This window comes from Falco cherrug, chromosome 13 (assembly GCF_023634085.1).
Source record: "Falco cherrug isolate bFalChe1 chromosome 13, bFalChe1.pri, whole genome shotgun sequence".
Classification (NCBI taxonomy): Eukaryota; Metazoa; Chordata; class Aves; order Falconiformes; family Falconidae; genus Falco; species Falco cherrug.
Window position 1 is genome coordinate 2390337 of NC_073709.1, and position 19932 is coordinate 2410268.

The following is a 19932-nucleotide window of genomic DNA, read 5'->3' on the forward strand; positions in this document are numbered from 1 at the left end:
CTTTCTGTCCACTCTAGTCAGAAGCTTTTGTGCAAAGCTTATGCCGAGATCACTAAGAGCCTTTATTGTCTGCAAATATTTTTCAGGATAAAGACTTCTGTGTCATCCTTGTGCCACATCATGTACCAGAGTTCCAGCTGATCCAGAGTTTTGTTCGGGTTGTCCCTTTCTGTACTTCCAGACTTGGTCATGAGCTTTATGTGTTCCATCGTGCAGGATTGCTCAAGTGAGTCATGTGCCTCTTGACAACAAATGATGTATTTTGAACTGCTTCTGTGGAACATACTTGCATCATTCAACCTAGCGCCAGATGGGTATTCCTTTGTTATCTCAGACTAAGCTGGTATTCTACACGATATGGCACAACATCTTGCAAAAATGGTAGCTTGAACCCTCAAAACAGTATAGTTGAAGAGCACAGAACTGTGCCTGGGGCAGTTAGAAACAAAGCTAAATAACTTTGTCTTCAGCAGCATTGCTGCAGCTGTCTTGCTTCCTGTTCTGGAGTGAATCCTAAACCTACTCAAATGTATTGCCACACAGCACTATACTAGACAATGTAGAAATAGCCTTATATTTTTCAGTGAAATAAAGTAGTTAGTGACATGATTTTTAATGGGGGGAAAAAAAAGGTAAACATGTAAAAGCAAGCACTCTTCTGACTGCCAACATTATATATATTTTCTTTTAAGTAAAACCAAATTGCAATGAGTGGATTCATTTAAAATTTGTATATAGACTGCTAACTTAATAAACAATGGGCAATTAGCTGCTTCAAGTTACCTCACTGTGGACCAAGGCTGATAGAGAAACACGGTGCAGTGTTTGCCCTTTGGACTTGGGTCAGGTTGTGTAACACTGATAATTGAAAGCCTGGTGTAGATTTAATTCCTGGAAACATAGCATAACTCTCTAGAGAGAAATGCAGTAATGCATTTCTGGAACATGCAGAACACAGCAGTAACCTCATTCTTGAGTACCTATTTTATGTAATTTATCTCTTACTTCTTTTTTTGAATCATTTATTTCATACCTTCCAATTTCTGTGAGACACTGAATACTTCTCTAGTCTGAAATACTGGTGAATTGGAACACGAAACCTCTCTTGCTATGACTTCTGTTACGTGGTATGAATTTTCCAATGCTTTGGTTGTATAACACACCTCTACTGGCCCAAACACCAAGCTTGAATTATGGTGCAGTTAGAGATTATTTTTTAATTATTATTATTGGTCTTAATGTAGCTAAATACTGCATGTTTTCAGAGAAATACTTCTGTTTTAATTGCATACTTAATCACCTTTTGGGTTGTATACAAATAGCTCGTGCAGGAGCTGGCCAGCTACTGTTGGACCTGTGTAGAAGCTTTTTTACCGTGGGATGAAATTCGGCTTCTGTGTACTCCGTAAGAATCCAGCTGGCTGAAGAGAAAGCCACTGGAGTAATTCCTGTTAATCTCAGCCACAGCTGTTCAGTAATTCACCAGTAGGACTGGTAGTCATATGTCCTCTTGCGATACTGGTCAAAATTAAACTTATCAGGGTTTTTAAAAACACTTTTACAATTCTGATTAAATTGTGCATATTCCAAATGATACCACCCCTTCTATGAAAACAGAATAATGTCATTAGTAGCATTTTCCAGTCCTCCTTGTGGCTGTGCAGGGGAGTAAGGAAAAAATAGCCTTCCATTGAGGTTCAGGATCAGAAAAGCTATGGAAGAAACCCGATGAAGCTTTTGGAAAAACTTCTGAAGAACAAAAAACTAAGTGCACAACAGCAGATACTCTCTTAGATAAAACCAAAATACAAAGAAGTAAAAGATCAATACATTGTACTTGTACCAAGGGCTTTTGAAAGGCATGTGAGTGAAAAGGAAGTCATAGAAAATGGAATAGAAGAAAAACAGGGGTAAGAAGATGGGAATATGAAGACATGAAAGGGCAAAATCAGAAGAGGCACAGGCACAAAATGATATACTGATTAGTAGAGGTTGTAAAAGGACTAAGAAAAAGTGTTAAGTACACAAAAAGCAAGAGTGCAGCAAATGGAAGTATAGGTCTGCTACTTAACAGTGAAGGAGAAAAAAATAACAGATGACAAGGCATAGGCTGAAATGCTTAATGGATACTTTCCCTCAATTTTCACTAAAAAGCATAATAATAATAATAGCGTCCTGGTCTCTGAGCAGTCAAAGGAATTGGGCATCTAGAATGAGTTAATTCATTGCTGGAAGAGAAATGAGCACAGACCTTGGATAGTCCTTCTTACTATTTAATTCACACTGGATCTGGTGGTTTTGTTTATTTATTTATTTAAGTTACAAATTTTTTTGCATATTCTGGTTTTTATTACATTAAAAATGTAGTTCATTATTGGCACAAGTGCCTCCACTTGGACATGGGTGGGGAGAAAAACTCAAATGCTGGGCTCAGTGGAGTGGCAGGAAGATAGCACGCTTGTGGGTTGCAGAGTGAACCATATTGCTAGTCTTGCTGACCATCATCCTCATCACTTGGTTGATCTTGCAATTAACTGGAAATGTGTTAAATGTGAAAGCTAAGCTGATGCTGACTTAGAAGTTCAGGATTAGTTTGTAATTTAGTAATCAAATGTATGCTTTTGAACACTCAAATAATCAAGTTGAAAATGATCAATGAGATTGAGCTTTGAAATTTCCCTTAATGTATCAGGTATTTGTGTTAAGGTACTAGTGCTATTCATTATACCATGTTCCACAAAATCAGTCTCAATGTGACTGTGACTTAGGCTGAGGAATAGCACATACAAGTTTAAATTGAAGGCAAGAACAACAGGAATGGAAGTTATACTATATGAATGGCAAGTTTAACTGGGTGGAAGAACTTAGTTCTTGGAAATTAAGTTGTAATTCAGTTCCTTGAACAGCACTCTGTAAGTCTGTATTATACAAGCCTTGTTTAACCAGGAAGGGTTGATGCCTTTAACAGACAATATGAGGGAGTTCCTTAGCTGCTATACACTCTCCTTTGAAGTAATTTTTTTAAATAATTAGCGGCTGGGAAGATGTTTTATAACAGAGTGTGTAAACTAGTTAAGCGCCAGGATATCCTTGTCTGTAGCTAACGTGTTACTGGCTGTATATATTGCACAGAGACCTTCACAGCATACCACTGTTGTGTGATTACTAATTGGCAATCTTATGTTTATCAGAGGCATTTTGTTCATGTAAGTTTATCCTCATGTATTACTATTCAAAGAAAAGAGGCCTAGCACAAATGTTAGTAATTTGTTCTTGTTGGAGAAATTGATGTTACTGCCTTTCTTTTGTGCCATATCCAAGGATGACAGTTGGCTCTTTTCTTCCCCCCCCCCATCTCCTTTTTTCTTTTTTTTCTTACCTTTCTGTGTTTGTTTTTTCTTTTTTCCCCATGTATGTCAGTGTGCAGTTATGGATTCTACTTTCATTTTTAAAGATTCTTTGCCTTCTTTCTCTGCTGGCTCTTTTTCCGTTCAAAGATTAGGTGATATCTGTCATAGCTAGTGCTTTGTGGGAATGGGCTGTAGGTGCAGAAGGACTGAATGATTAGTAGCATTTAAAGCCGCATTCTTCAGTTGTCTCAGGTAGATGTGTGATCTCTTATCACACAATAAGTTAATATGGATTTCAAACAATAGTCATATAGTAATCAGTCTCACCTTCTAAAAGACAGGTTTGGTGCTTGTGGAAAGGCATGTCTTAAGCATGGGAATTGTCTTTAATTTGTCACAGAGTTAACTTTTACTCTTTTTTTCTTTTTTCTTTTTTTTTTTTTTTAATAGGTCATTTAATGTAAGAAGGGCAACAACCAATGACCTACTTGGTGTCAAGATGCTTGTTAAAACCCTTAGATTGAATGAAAGTATATTGAATGACTTGAAGATATTTATTCTGGCTCGCAGGGATCCAGTGAGTATTTCTTGCAAATAAATGTACAAGAGAATGGATAAATACTAGTGAAAACATCCAGAATTTGTTACATTACTCTAAACTAGTATACTATATATAGAGAGTATATAGGTACTCAAGTCAGTACCAACAGTCAGTATAGGGTGTATCTAACCTGTGGCCTTATACCAACTACCCTCTTCTTTGGAGACTCCTCAAATGCAGGGACAGAAGCAGGCTGGATGCATTTTTTGGCCACCCACAGCCCAATTAGCATTGCTGCTTTTTCTTGCATGCACATTTGGTTCTGTGATGAACATGTACTTGTGTTTTGTCACGTATGGGGGCCTCTTTCTTCTTCCCATAATATGGCCAGACAGACACTCATCAGTTAGTAGGGAACATCTGCATTTTTGTTGTGTGATGGAAAATTCTGCATAGCCAAAAAGACAAACACTGCCATTACGAATCATATAGCTGTAGGGAAATCCATTTTATGTAACTAAATATCTGTTCTAATTAATATTCTTCCCTAAGATCAGAACTTCACACAGGACTAAATTAGTGACTGAGCTCATAGCTCTCCTGCAGCAGCTAGATCCTAACTGAAACTTTAGTCCAGTAGAATTCTGCATGGTCGAGTCCAGCCACATACACTGCTTAAACATTACGCCTTGAGTTAAGGAAGAGTGGTTAAACTGAGATGGTGTATAGAATGTGTACTGGGAGGAAAATATTTTAACTGTGATCATGTGGTGAAATACACAGTTACAATTAAAAATAAAGATTACTAATGAAATAGGAAATGTGCATATGTTGCTTTTGCCTTGCAGGATGGGATTCCAGTACAGGCTTTCATAGCAGAAGTTTTGGATCAAATAGTTGGCATTTCTGTCATTAGAGATGAAATGGTAAATTCTATTTCTGTGTTGTATGAAAACTGTAATGCTTAGCCCTTAACACTAAAGGCTGAGTTTCGTGCTTGCCACTATACGTGTATCTAACAGAAAGGATATGTAAAAGATGCTGCTTCTTTACACTTTCTTTCTGTCTTTCCTATGTAGACTGTATTAATTCCCTTCTCATAGATGATTGACACACAGATGAAAAAAAAATCATCCTGTTATTTGCAAGAAGCTGATGATGTGTTCTGAAAGTATGCATCTTACACCTCTTTTTGCTGCTTTAGCACAAGCCATTCTGTCTCCTAAATATGTCTATAATCACCTATTTTGCTCCCTAATTTCTGAAGTCAACAAGCAGTTTTGCCATGTGTACTCCGAAGAGTAGTAGTTGTCCTTCTGGACTGGCTTTTTTTCCCCTCCCACAGTAGATTCTGAGTGATAATGAATCACACACTTAACTTCAAAACAAATAAAAAGCACATGCCCTAATGGAGTACAAAAAGAGACAGTGTTGCACATTACTCTTGAAAAGTAAACATTCTTTAAGCATTAGTTGTGTGGTATTCTGCTGTCTGACAAGGCAGATTTTAGATTGTTCAGCAGTTGTAATGTTCAGTTTTTAAAATAGTCACTTCTGTTTTCAAAAATAGCTCTTAATTATATTAAGAGCATTGAGATAAGAGGATATAGTGATTTCTCTTGAGTGTATAAATGTGCAGAAATCTCAGCTTATCACTTCAACATGGAAGACTTGTTGGAGGGCACTTCTTAACACAGCTCTTCTCTGTAGAATTCCCCATTTTCAGTGTAAGTTTTGTGCGGGGATGGTCTAGGCTTCTTCTCTGTGTTGGAAGTTGGCAACACAGAAGGTGGGGTTTTTTTGTTTGTTTGTTTTTTCCCCTCCATTAACGTCTATTAACCTGTATCAGACATTGTTGTGAAAGGGTCAAATATGCATTCCCTGTAAATAAAGGTGAGCAAGCTGCAAGAATAGATTTTGATACAATGAAAAGATTTTCAAGAAAAATATGTTCAGTCAGCGTGCTTTAATTGAGAACAACTCTCAAAGGCACTTAATTTCAGTGTTCAAATTTAGTTCCTTAATTGATAGAAAGCAATTCATTGGCACTTGCTAAGACATAGTAAATGTAGCTGTTTCATCACTGCTGATTTCCAAGTTCTTTTCCAGGATATTGAGTATATTCAATCACACTACAACATGGAAGATTTTATTAATTTTAATCACTACCAGCAAGAGGAACATGGACATCTTTGCCACTTTGTCTTAAATCCTATATTTCATCACTATACAAAACACTTTCTAAAGGAGATTCTTCGCTTGGCCCACAAATCTTCTCTTTACTATCCTATTTATCCACAGTATGTGGAAGGCAAGGTAAGGAGAAAGTTATTTGTATTTCTTATATTAAATATTGTCGCACTTACTTTATTTTTCTGTTTGCTTCTGTGAGTGACTGTAAACAGAGATTTTGTTAGCAACCTGCAGCAAACTTTGTTTTCTTCTTGCATGATATAATCTGTACTCATAGACATAGCTGTTGCAGAGTTAATCTGTAGGGTGCTCAGTAGTGCATGTGAATCCAGACTTACCAGGTATCTTCAGGAAGCGTGTGAAGGAGCCAAAATTTGAAGTGTACTTGGCCTTGGGTCTTTGCCTAGTCTTTGAAGAGAGAGAAGCTCTTCCTAGGGGGTGGCTCCTTCTGATCTGAGTCACTCTTTGCAAATGTCTATTTCTCAATTGAATTTAGAGAACCCTAGGGTGACTGTTCTCTAAATGTAGTTAGATGTCTTTTAAGTTAAACACATCAGTATGTTGCCGTGGGAGCAGCACATTAGAGGAGCAATTTGTTTGCTACCTCCTCACTTGTTTCTGAGAGAAGTATATGTGCTTTTTACCCACGTAAACATGTATTGGTATTGTCTTGTGTATTGTCAGACTCTTCCATAAGTGTGCTGTGGTACTAATAGTCAAGATTCTGCCTTTTCCTGTCTGTTCCCAATAGATCGGTTCTAGGATGAAGTAGCAAGCATCCGCTATTCCCACATTTGCTGAAGTTAGGACCCTGTGTAGAGTTCTAAGATGTGGTTTGGGTTTCTTGTTTTGAACAGCTGATACACCTTTGTCACTTGCAAATCAGTTACCAATCAGGTTTTAAATGACGGGTTATAAAGCACATATTGTATCTTTAACAATTATTTCTATTTCCTGTTGTAGTTAATAATAGAACCAGATCAAGTTGTGCTGTTCCACATACTGCCATTCAGATGCATTAATTATTTCAGTAAATTCACGACAAAGTGCTAGGCAGAGAGGAAAAAAGGAATTATGTCACTGGACATAATGTAGCATGAATAAATGCAAGGGGATAATATTAAAAACACATCCAGGTGGTTTATAAGAATTCAAAAGTGATTTAGATACTCTAGACGGTGTTTCATCAAAAGTCAGTGGGACCCAGACACCTCACTGTCACTGAAAATGTGACGTGTCTGCAAGTGCTACAGGAAAACCATAAGAACCTAATCCTGTGTGAGAAAGTCCATTTCAGAGAAGAACGTAATTTGTAGAAGCAAAATAAAAGATTCTTTCAAAAATACTCATATATGTGTCTTGTCATTGGTCTCATGTCAGAAGAGGGAACACAAGGTAAAATCGTCAAACATGTGAACTCATTGATGCGTAGCCATCTAAAGCTACTATCTGGCCCAGCCTAATCTCCTAGGCTCCTGCCAGCATTAATGGAGAAACACACAGTGCATCCAGAGGGCATTTCATCCAGCGCTCATAACTGCCTACCTTGGGACAGAAAGAATTGCCCTCTGGAGATGCTCACCTTGCTGACTCTGGTTGGGTGTCTGCATGGCTAGCTCAACTAAGCACCTAGCTTTTAGATGGTGACTGAGATGAATTCTGTCCTCAGTGACTTGGGTGTTTTTGAAATCGCCACAGTTTTTAACATAGGATTTTTGACAGGTTAGACATAGGTACATTTTTCAGAAGGATGCTTTTTCCTATACACTTTTGTGGACTTTTATTAAGTATTCTCTTGAGGAAGCAATGTCCTTGCATAGCATTAGGTTCTCAGGTTCTTAAGAGGCACTTAAAAAAATGCAGTTTAATGGCAGTGGATGGAAGAGAAAAATTAAATTTTACTGATGATTCCAGTTTGGTCTATTTCCAGGCTACAGTGTTCCTTTAAGTTACTTTAGTTTATCATTGCTTTCTAATAAATGGTAAATGTGATGTTTTACTCAGTTCTCAAGGTAGTAACATCAAGTTTTTTCAATGTTTGTGGATGGAATAGTACTTCAGTGTAATTTAGTTTGCGTTAATGTTCATTCTTTATTTCCTGTAATTCTCTTACTTATTTATTCCCCTTTCATGTCATAAATTATGACAGAGCTAGTCATGCTGTAATAAATGGAATACAGCTATTTCTAATGTTCCACGCTATTTGCATTAGCATTAGGATTTTTGTTCAAGTTTATGCCAGTTTATTAACATTTATCACTTGAATGAAATTGACATTTTAGTCGGTATAGAATTTCTATATAAATTCATAACCATTCTTTGCCAAACAAGCAAAGGTTAGCAGTAAGCAGATAACATAGCTTAATGAGGTCAAATCAAGCTGATTCATGATCACTATGGAGAAAAATATCCTCCTGGGGAAAATACTTGTGCTGAAAAATCCCATAAACCAAACCACTTGTTTATCTGTCATTCCCACAGAGATAGTAATGTAATTACTCTCATAATTATCTTCATTAGTGTCAGGAATTATCTGCAATTCATTCCTCTGCTCTGAGTATGTTTGTTTATTTGCTGATTTTTCTCTCAGATCTAGCCAACAGAGCTAAGAATTTTGTATTTGCAAAGCCATACAACAGACATCTGTGATGCACTGTTCTGACATTCTCTCTGCTGAGATATAGATCGCTGTCTTTCAGTTTCAGAATCCCTGTGCCCATTCCCTGACATCTGCCCTTCATTACATGGTTCCCGTGCGACCAAGACGACAGATTGTCTATCCTCTGGAAGAGCTTGGCATAAACGCTCCATCAGAGCAGGTCTCCAAGGATCAGGTGGGTAACAGAAGCAGCACCAGGCAAGAGGCATAGTGCCAGCTAATGCAGGGTTTGGCAGATGGGATGGCATTACCATCTTGGTGTTGATAGGTTGCTTCTTAATTACATTGAACATGGTATCCATACTCTTACAGTCCCAGCTTTGCTTCTGGACAAGAATTGCTTCTTCTAAGCTTGAATTTCAAACACATTATAAAGAGCAATCACTGAGCTATAACATCTACATGCTAAATGCTTACATTTTAAGAGTATTTTTTCATGTCATTACTTTCAAACTCCCAACATGCTTCAAATGCTCTGACTTACCGGGAAGAATGGCTAAACAGTTCAGTTTATTTAGGTATTATATTCTGCAGGTGGAAAAAAGACAATGTCATGCTGCTGACTATTTCTGGAGAAATTGCTTAAGTAAATTTTAGTTTTCAGTCCCAAAGTCAGGTTTCTTCCATGCACAAGATAAGCTCAAAGAACTCTTCAAAATATCAGGAATGATGTAACAGCAAAGGAAAATTTTGTTGTTATCAAACAGGTCTTGGTTGCGTAGCACTCATGCAGTCTGGAGGTTCTAAACTAGAAGTCTCTTAAAATTTCATTTATTAAAGAACTTATACCTTATTCTGTTTTAACATTTTTAAGCAAATAAAATTTGATGTGAAGATAGTTCTTCACAAGAGTAACTAGCAACATTGAAATATTAGGAAAAACACTGTTAGTGATGGATACTCTCAGTAGGTAGCTGTGATTTCCTAAAGAAACATAATTAGGGAGCTTTATGTCTGTCTACTAACTTCCAGTTGGCTGAGATGGGCTCCCATATAATATTTTTTAGTGCTGTCCTTTTCGCAGTTAGTCAGTAGTTTCTGGCATCCCAAACTCTTAATTAGGCAGCAGTTGGCAAAGCAAAATCCAGAACATGACTGAGGCCATTGGTCTGAGTTTGGCTTTGTTAAACAGTCTTCCCTCAGCATGCACATCCCTGCCTTTCTCTTCTCTGCAGAGAATTTTCTGATGTTTTTCTTTAAATGCTCCCTATTTTGTCTTTAAAATGAACTGTTGCTCTCTTACTAGAAGAGGTCGTCTTAGCATTTTTGTTGGAGCTGGAAAATCAAACTTCCTATGTTTGAGAGATTTGCAAATCTGTTGCCTGCTCTCTTCCCAGGTTCTTCCTGAGGCTTTCTGAGAGTTGCAGGTAGTGAGATAATTGTTTAAAATCTCAAAAGTTTAATTAATTTCTCCTTAATAAAATACGGAAGATTTTCATTAACAAAATTTTGCTGAAAAATAGAAATGGTTAGCCACTCTATAAGTATCTAGGCATATGCACTAGCATTAATTATAGATTTTTGACAGACTGTGTTCTATTAAAACAGACATCTGGGGTTGATCCCTAGTGGTAACTTGAGGATAAAGCTAGTCAGCTACTGCTGCCTGTAGTTTTGTGAAATACCAAGAATTTGAAACCATACAAAGTTAAATTGACACTTTTGTTGAGTGAATGAAATGACCTTTGGCCACCATACGCTGGGAAAGCTTTATAACTTAAGAGGTAACCAACCATAGGGGACTGAGTGTACTAATAAAAGTAAGAATCTGGTGCTGCTTTTAGAACTTGGATGCTTTGTTAGCTCTGGTAGTAGCCAGGCATAAGCCATTTGCCCTCTCTAATGTTTCACAAAGGAAGATTGATCCCCATCAGTAATCTTGCACTTTCCTGCAAAATCCTGCAGCTAAGTTGCAAATAAAATTAAGTGTATTTTTATAAAAATAATGTAACTGGATTTCAGTAGGCACAAAATTATTATACTTCTACCTTTTTGTAGCAATCAAAAGGCCTGTTTAGATACTCTGTAAACAGAAAGATGCAATCTGTGTTGCAAAGAGCAAAATATACCACCAAGGAGTTAAATGTAATAACTGCAAAATGGGAAGGCTGAGAATGGTCACCTTAAAAAATACTGTGAGATAAGGTGTAGACACACTTTGGCTTTAGAAGATGCTAGCAGGCTAGGAAGTGAGGTAAAAGGGAAATGGAAAAAGTGTGTTGTAAGGAAAGTGTGCAGAAAGAGGGAGAAAAGTGAAAGGCAGACAAAGAGGCTGGAGTAGGAATTAGTGGGAAGCTGTGTGAGGCAAACACCTGGACAGCATAAGGAGAAAATGTCTGTTATCATCTCTGTTATGGTGGTTTTGAAAAAGATGGGGGCAGGATCTTGCAGTATCTTAAAAGCTTTGGGCAAGCAGGATTTCAAAGTAGTTGAGACTGCTCCTCATTTCTGTATCACACTTCTCTATTCTAGCTTACCAAGCTTGTTTTAGCTGAGGAGGCTTTGCCTTGTCACACTAGAAAGCACTTCTTTCAGACATTAACCCATGCCTGCTTTGTTCCTGAAAGCTGGAGGATGGGTTGTTGTTGTAATTCTTGTTTTAGATAGCTTTGCAATAACGTCAGGATATTTTCACATATACTACAATACAAAGATTGTAAATGCAAGTCTATTTCAGAAATGTAAAATTTTCATTTGACTGCCTGTCCTAATTAATTATCTATTGCTTATGATGGAGATAATTGTAATGAAATTCTTGCTTTGATACCCACAAGATGCCCCTTGATGTCTAGCCATCAACATCTGCTTCTCATCTACTGCTTTTTCAGCTGCCTTCCTCTTGTTCCAGCCTTTTTTGAGCGAGCTATCTCGTTTTCTTGCTGCAAAATTTATTTTTCACCAGTAACATTATTTTTCACCAGTAACAGCTTGGGGCTCAGCAGCTCAGCCATTCAGTGTCTAAGCACAGCTCTTGATTTGTGCATATATATCTCTGTAGACCATTAGTGGCTTAGTATCTTAAAGAGACTGCACAGTGGGAGCCCTGGGGCTTAATCAGTTTGTGTATCTCTTTTAATACGTTCCAGCCTGCTTGTGAGCATGAAGAGATTCACTCATAAATATTGACCCAGTACAGATAGCTCAACCAGGACCTTTTTAGTTTCCTTCCTTCAAAGCCAGAAGTGAAAGCAGCAATCTAAATCAGAAAAGCTTTGCCCTCAGCTAATTCCCATGCATTGCCAGTGCAGATGGATCTCTGCTGTGCTGGAGAGATGGCTTTCCTGCAGGTCTGGATTGGTTGTTACACACAGATCAGCACCAGAAATTGTCTGTGGTAACTTGTTCTCATTGTCCCTCTGTCAAATGTCTCTATTCTACTGCAGCATCTGGGAGAAATCAGAAAGGGGGAAACATAATGAGCCACCCTGCCATGGATTCCTGGCCTGCTCACTCCTGCTTCTAGAAGGCAGCATGAGCTGTATTTCATGGTGTCTAAGAAAGCATAGGTCCTTCCTGTAGTCTCTCTGGGAGAGCTAGCTGCAAGGTAGAGAGATTTACTCTTAAAATCCAGATATTTATTATATAAAAAGATAACTTACCATTACCTGAATGATTATTTCACTGCAGTTTTCTAGCCGCCCTGTTCTCTCCGTATCCTTGTGATATTTCCCTTGGTTCAATATTGTTTCTAGTTTGAGCCAGGCATTTGGTTTGTGTTGCCTTTTTGCTTATCATTAAAATGACTATGACTCTAAAGAAGTACAGAGTTTAGGGACACTGCCTGTTCCTCCTCTCTGCCTGGCCTTATTGTGAAAGCTTTGCATAGGTTTTAAGGCAACCACAAGTTTCTTCACTCTTTTTTAAGCAATAACTGTGCAGCTTCATCTCTGCATCAGAAGACCTGTCACTTCCCAAGCAGTGCCTCTCCATTTCCTAAAGGGCTGAAAATTCTTATGAACAAAGTAGTATCTTCCTATAACAGTCACTACTGACAAAGCATGTTTTTACCACAGTCCTGCAGATGGCAAATACATTTTGCTGCTGATTTTGTGTGTCTCTTCATACAAAACTCTATCTCCCATTGCTTTACTGAAGAGATTTGGATAAATCAGCTAAGGATTGACTGAGAAGGCACAGAGTGGGAGGCATTAAATTCCCCTGTCTCCAACTGCAGCTCTCTGGAATGGCACAGTTGCTAACGATCTTACTTGCATCTAGTCTCCTGGAAGTGCCCAGACCTCGGGATGCCTGCTCAGCCTGTGCCTCTGCAGCAAGTATATCAGAGGTTCCAGATATTAGCTCAAAATTGCATCAGGCCATACATCTGCCATGCTCTAGGGTTTCAGGACACAGACCTGAAAAACGTCCTGTCTGCTCATTAGATCAAACACTTTCTACAGCTGTTCCAAATCAAAAGGAAATCACTGATTTTTGTATTCTGAACCTGTAACCAGTATTGAAGTGCCAATTGGCAGAAGATCCAAAGATTCAAAATCTTAATTTCCACAATGTTAAAACAGATTAGATTATTATTGTGTTTTACACATCTGTCAGTCATTTAATTCAAGTTACATTAAAAAAGTTGGTTACAACAGAATACTAAATATCTTACAAAAGGCTGCTGGCCTTTACAGTGCATGTAATTATTGCTGGAGTAGAAAACTATAGATAATTAAATAATTTTTAATGATTCCTTCATAAATAAACAATTTATAAACTTATTTGCTTTCTCACCATCTGGGAGCATTCTGTTATCCATCTGCTTCATGTAATTATCAATAAAAGGGAAGAATAGGTGATATAATTAACAAGAATAACTGATCCACAATGAAGAACAAAAATGTCACACATCTGTTGAATTATTTTCTTGTTTCTGCCCTTTCATCATTATTCATGCTGTTGGTTTTATTCTTTTTTTTATTATTATTATTTCATGGCTGCTTTAAGCTGTCAGGTTTTATTGCACAGTTCAGAACTGTTTTTTTCTGTTACAGCTCATAAAAAGAAGACAGAACAGTTATTAAAGCATTGCAGAAGCCCATACAGTGTTGTATAAATTTATTTTGGAAAAACCAAACAAAACCAACACTTTCTCTTAATTTTGCATTTCTCAAATGATGCTATAGGTGTATTACAGGAAATGTTTAAATCACGACAAGAAGTAGTGAGTGAAGGAGGGTCAGGCAAAAAATTAGAATCTGATGCTCACCCCAGCTCTGTGTTCTCTGAGCTAGTCAGCTTTAAACTCATTCAAGAGTTGTCTGTTGCCGGAATGGCTGAATAGATGACCAGGAAATGACCTGGGGGGAGAATGCCTGTAGACCAGTGAGTTCTGTACTCCTTCAGTGGCCATGATTTCATCTCTGTGTGACTAAACAATGTGCTTTTTCAGCAGTCCTTTATTTAAAAAAATACACCTCCAAACAAAAAGTAACTTTGCTACATCCTTTGATCTGCTATTGAAGATCATAATTTTTCTTCAAAAAAAGTTAGTTCCAGGTTGGTTTACCTGACTGAAAAGCCCACAGAGGACTGTATCAGTATAAATCTTGTTTTGAATCTGAAAAGACCTCATGTACATGGAATTCAGTAATGCAGTGCATGAAAATGTGCCGCCTTTTGTTCTGAGCGGTGGCATCAGCTGTGGGAGGTGGCATCCTTCTGCTCTGTCATACTTGCATTGCTTTACAGGTTATGTGAATTGTACCATCGTCACTAGAATGGCAAAGCCTGCTTAACTCTTATGGAACGAGTTAGTCTTATTAACAGCACTAGCCTTTTTTCTTCAAAAGAGGATTTTTCCTTTACCATTGTGAGCAAAACTTCCAGTGTCCTCTTTTCCCTGTAAGGTACTCATGGAGCTTTTACTGTCACATTATCAGTGGTGTGTATGGTTTTTGCAGAAGTGTAGTCTGTATCTGGCCCGCAGGCCAGATACACCCCCCCAGGATCCTCAATCCAGCCTCCGGTATTTACAGAACCCCCCTGTCTGTCCCCTCCCCCACTGGGGGGTGTGGGGGGGGAAACCAAGCAGCCGCAGATGACTGCCTGCCACTTCATCCACGCGCTGGCCCCCTGGTTAAAAAGTTTGAGGACCCCTGCTCTGGACCATCCAGAAGGGGTTTGCAAAAAGGAGAGGCTAAGAAAAGCAAGCCTATTGTCCATATTCTTATGCTGTCTGTGTGTAGTTCTGTACCACCACATGAAATTATTTGGAGTCAGAAAATGAGGAAAGGCTGAAAGCTTGCCCGCCTGTTTGTAGTCTGGGAGAAATGGGAGTTTAACCACAGAAGAAATGGTAAATGTTAATGTCAGATTCAAGAAGAAATAGGAATACAAGGCACTGCTAACTTACTAGTTTTCAGTGCCAGAATGCATGTATTTTTGTCTGTTTACTTGATTCCATGCTGATGCTTATGGCAAGTGCTAGAATAAATGGCCTGAAAGCAGTTTAAAATAATAACAATAATAAAGTAAAATGAGAGAAAATACTTAAGATTTACAAGATGTTTTTAAACAAGACATCATTGCTTTTAGAGTAATCTTATAACTTGTTCCATCAAATCATATGTTCATACATATTCTTTGTATTGCAGAAGATACTCAAATGAGTTGCAAGTGTAAGTACTGTTCTGGGCTATTCTCTATTAATGAGCTTTTTTTATGTCTTGAGCATTTTACTCTCTGCAGCTTCTACTTTCTTATGTTTAGGGCAGCTAATTAGAAGTTGCCCTAACTCTTTACTTACATGTTAGTGTCTCTGTCTAGTTGGGACATACTTGACTACACCTTCATCAGTACTTCTTACTGAAAAAAATTGGACAGGATCTTGAATGTTTTGGATCACCAGCCCAGGCTGAGCATAATCCATTCCCCTGACCTATCAGGGACTCAGAACTGATATACTGACAGTTAACACTTTGCTGTCAAGGTGGACGAAAGCAGAAGAAAAAGAAGGGACATTTGCATCATGACTGCAAGTCCCAGCTAGTCTGGAGACTGCAGCTAGAAAATTTTAGCTCAGTTGCATTTAAAAAGTAATAAAACCAAAGAGTTAAAATAAGCATGACGTGGGGGAAGAGGCTGTGTACAACAGAAAAATCTGTTCTGAACAAAGCAAAAAGCTTTGCATAACTGAATGGTTCAAAGAAATTGAGGGAGCAAGGTTTTTCACATGATGCGTCCCAAGAGAAATGTCAGGAAGGTGGACAGGTAAAAGTACTATAAAGCAAAAAAACCTTTGCTTTGGAATGTGCGCCCACCTGAAGTGCAAATGTGTATAAGAGCGTATCTCAGTGCAGCTTACAGAGCTGCAGTAACTGGGAAGTATTCATTCCCCATCGTGGTCTGTATGCATTACCACAGAAATAGTTAGCCATGCTTCTGTAGGCATCTTCTCTCCAATGGTACTCTTTAATAACAGTTGAAGGTACACTGAATTACTAGAAGTGGTTAAGAAAAGCTGTTAGTGCTATTTTACTTTATAGTTTTCTGCCTTAAAGCAAAGTGTATTCTGCCTTTGTAGAAAACCTGTAGTAATAGGAGGTTTCATTTTGGCTTAGTTTCAGTTCTGTATGAGATCAGTTGAGGCACTGGAATGTACTGAAAGTAGTTAAAATGCAAAAGTATTTTTTATTTTTTATTTTTTTAATCATTAAGCCTCTACTAAGATAACAGAGAATAAATATAGGAGAGAGTACCTAGGTAGCATGGGCAAGAGAATTCCCTGTTTTTTAAATATTAAGGTTCATGTACCAAAGTTAAAACAGAATAATTCCTACATGTTATAATTTGTCTATGAACATATTGGTTCATATATAAACAAAGGCTTGGTGTGTATAGTTTTCACTTAACCAGGAAAGTAGTATTAATTTTTAAAGAAGTAACTGTTGCTTAAGATGCTATTGTGCTCAAGTAATGAATTTTTAATGTTTTTATAATATGTGCATGGATTAAAATCCATTATTTATTGTACCTCCACTTAGTTGGTAAAGGTGATGATTTTATAGCACCAGTAGTCATGCAAACACAATCATTCTGAACTGATGGTTGATAATAAATTTCCTTACTGTAAATGTCAGTGGGTTTTGTGTGTTGCTGCCATTACATCTTGTTTGGAAGGGTGAATATTACACAATTATGGGAGGCACCAGATGGCATCATTAACAGGAATGCTCTGAATGTTTACCACTTATGTGCACGTGTGAAATTAAAAGTAAGATGACCTATCTTTATTTTGAAAGCATGGTGCCAGTACTATACAGCTGTTAATGACATTTGCAGCAAGCTAAGATAGTAATTTCTGCTTAAAAACAAGTCAGACTTTTTTTAAAGCTTTTTCAAAGCATTTTGTAGATTGACTTTGGAAGTAGCATAATCCTGTAGTAACAAGGGATCTGTGAGGATGCTGAGTATATAGCAAATGAGTCAGTCCCATGTTTGTCTTTTAGTACCGTGAGTCCTTCTGAATGCGGGAGCACTTTTAACATACTTGAAATTTAGCAAACAATTAAGTGTGTTTAGCTGGATAAGGCCCAAGTCCTCAGTGTGTAATAAAATTGAGTCTAAATTCTGCTGCGTTATGGAGTCTTTGAATAAAGAGTTCTGGTGATGAGTATAACAGCTCCTTGACGCTCTGCTATGTTTTACTAGGGTATATTTACCAATACCCAGTTTAGAACATAGCACTGCCCCTTTTCTGTCACAGCTGAAATTCTGTCCAACTTGTTTTTTAATTTTTTGGTGCTTTTTCTATTTAAATGAATGTAACATTCTGTGACATTGGCTATAAAACCAAGACCCGTTATAGAGCAATTGTGATAAATATTTTTAGAAATCCTACAGATATCCCAGGCTCTAATAAAACCAAACTAAAAGGAGCTACAAAACGTGCTCCATTTGAGGTTGTACCACCAATGTATACTGTTGAGTAAACGTACAATGAATACATTTCCAGGCAATGTGTAAACTGAGTGGCTACCCAGATGGGAGATCTGGGCACGCACAATGAATGTATGATGCTTTACATAGTTTGAAAGTGCAAAGGAAAAAACCCACACAAATGTGTTTGCTAAAACCAAATAATTATCTCATGTTTCTTTTTCCATTGGTTACTTAGGGTAAAAGGATGTGTGAATTTTTAAAGCTATAAATTAATCCTCCTCTGGCAGATGCTGTGCTGTGAGACCAAGTGAAAGATGTGATTTACATGTAGGGTTTGTGTTTTCAGTGGCATATTCTGAGAAATGCATAAGCATTTTTAATTGAGATAAAGTTTGAAGGCCTCTAAGTGGATGGTGCTGACTGTCCACATGAAAAAACACGTTCTCTGTGGTTTGATTGAGAAAGACCACCTTTGTCAGCATGGGGGCTGAAGGCGCTGAGGGCCCTCTGCCCTCCTGGGTGGAAGCACCATGGCAGGTGGTACAGTGGCAGAGGCTAGGTGGGAAGGAGGGGAAGTAATCTTTTGTATAATCAGAGAAAATACTTTTTTTTTTTCTGAGCTATGTATACCTTTTCATACAATGGCAATTATTGCTTTTTGCCTTATGTTAGTTAGATTGCTGTTTTATTTAATAAATCAGATACAAAATAAATGCTAGTTTGCTATTGACCTATCAATTATGATGTCTGATTACTCCTCTGGGGAACATATGTAGTCATTTGTCCTGACATTTTGTTAAAATAAGGTGGTATTATGGGACCAATCCACCTAATTCCTTACTCCCTGGGGCCATTTAGTGTACTTCACTGTTAGAAAGGTGATTTCTGAAGCATGACAGCTGTTGGTGTTGGGTCCATTGTGTGGTGAACAAAAACAGTTATATTCTACTCATACGCTGCCTTTGCATCATTGATACAGAAGCCATTTCATAACTTAGATGCAACTCTTCCCTAGGAAATTGTATTACTGCTTTGTATTTCATTGTTGGAGTACATTTAAAAAAAAACGAAAACAAAACCCCCAAAACAACACAGCACTGCAGTACAAGGACATGTTTGAACTTGGTGTTGTTGTAAGGTCTGTTGGGTTTATCCTGTTCGCTGCTGACAGTCCTGTCTAGTTACTTTCATTAAATGTATTACAAGTAGTTTGTCTTCATGTTCTTTTTACCATTTTACTGTTTGTTAAAAGCCACATTTCAGTAAACATCACTAATAATTTTTCCTCCAGAAGGCATTGCTTTTCTAGAAAGTTGCAACTCTGTGTGCAGCAAAAAAAGCTTGTCAGAGTTCTTGTCTGCAGAGTTCACAAGGCCAAGGAATTTGAATACCAAGATTAGGGCCTTAAGCACAGCATCCTCAACACCTATTTGTGGTAGCGTGAGATCTCCACATACATCAGCACTTGTCAGAACCATGTCAGACATTGTAGTTGGAGCACACCCATTTAGTATGTTAGAAAAAACATTGTCCAAGTTTTATTTTAAGCAGTCGGGGATGCCTTTAATAGTTGGCATTGGTTCTTCTCATTTCTTAAAATCTCTTCCCAGGGATGTACGTTTTCAATTAAATAGAAAAATGTTTTTCAGTTTCTGAAGTGTGGAAACACTGCATTTTCATTGATGATCGAACCCCTTTTTACTGGCAAATCCTGATGTAAGAAATGTTTAACCACTAACTAGCACTGGCTTTGGATTGGATTATTAGGCTTGTTCATAGAGACTTGTAGATGTCCTATGTGACAACAATCTGGGCAGTGTTACAGTTGTTCTGTGGCTTATCCCTGGCTAGTCAAGTTGTTCCTTGGTGTAGAGCTGCCTCTGAGATTGTGGGCATGTGCTAGGTTTCATACATCTCACTTCTCTGTTAAGCAGCCACCATGGGCTAGTGTACCTTTCAATTTAAAGTATCTTCTGGAGTTTTCTCGGTACAGTCCAATCCTTGAGATGAATGTGGCTCACCACTGGATGTCATCATTGCACTGTGATGAATTGCAACCAGAAGAACATTTGTCTGGCAGTAAAAAATAATGTTGCCTGACTGAAGAAGACATTTAATTTTGCCACATTTCAGATCACTTGCTATACAGTGATGGCGGTTTGCAAGTAATTGATCCATAATCCTTCCTTAAGGTATAGGCGATGGCACTCTATAGTATGTTACACAGACAATTCTCCACCTTCTGTGGTGAGGCTGTGCTGAAATCTCAGCTGTGGGTCTCCACCATCGCAAAGACAAGGCATAAA

The 19932-nt window shown here is 37.9% G+C and overlaps 1 protein-coding gene across 6 annotated transcripts in view; it reads left to right on the top strand.

The window, feature by feature from the left end:
- CFAP61 (cilia and flagella associated protein 61) overlaps window positions 1–19932 on the top strand; it is a 118671-nt gene that overhangs the window by 29771 nt on the left and 68968 nt on the right. For 5 of the 6 annotated variants that reach the window (XM_055725939.1, XM_055725936.1, XM_055725937.1 and 2 more), the window contains 5 exons: window positions 87–226; window positions 3801–3927; window positions 4740–4817; window positions 6001–6207; window positions 8784–8918. In XM_055725939.1, the coding sequence (XP_055581914.1) occupies window positions 87–226; window positions 3801–3927; window positions 4740–4817; window positions 6001–6207; window positions 8784–8918 (687 nt within the window). The remainder of the gene's footprint in view (window positions 1–86; window positions 227–3800; window positions 3928–4739; window positions 4818–6000; window positions 6208–8783; window positions 8919–19932) is intronic. The other variant, XM_055725938.1, reaches the window with a different exon arrangement.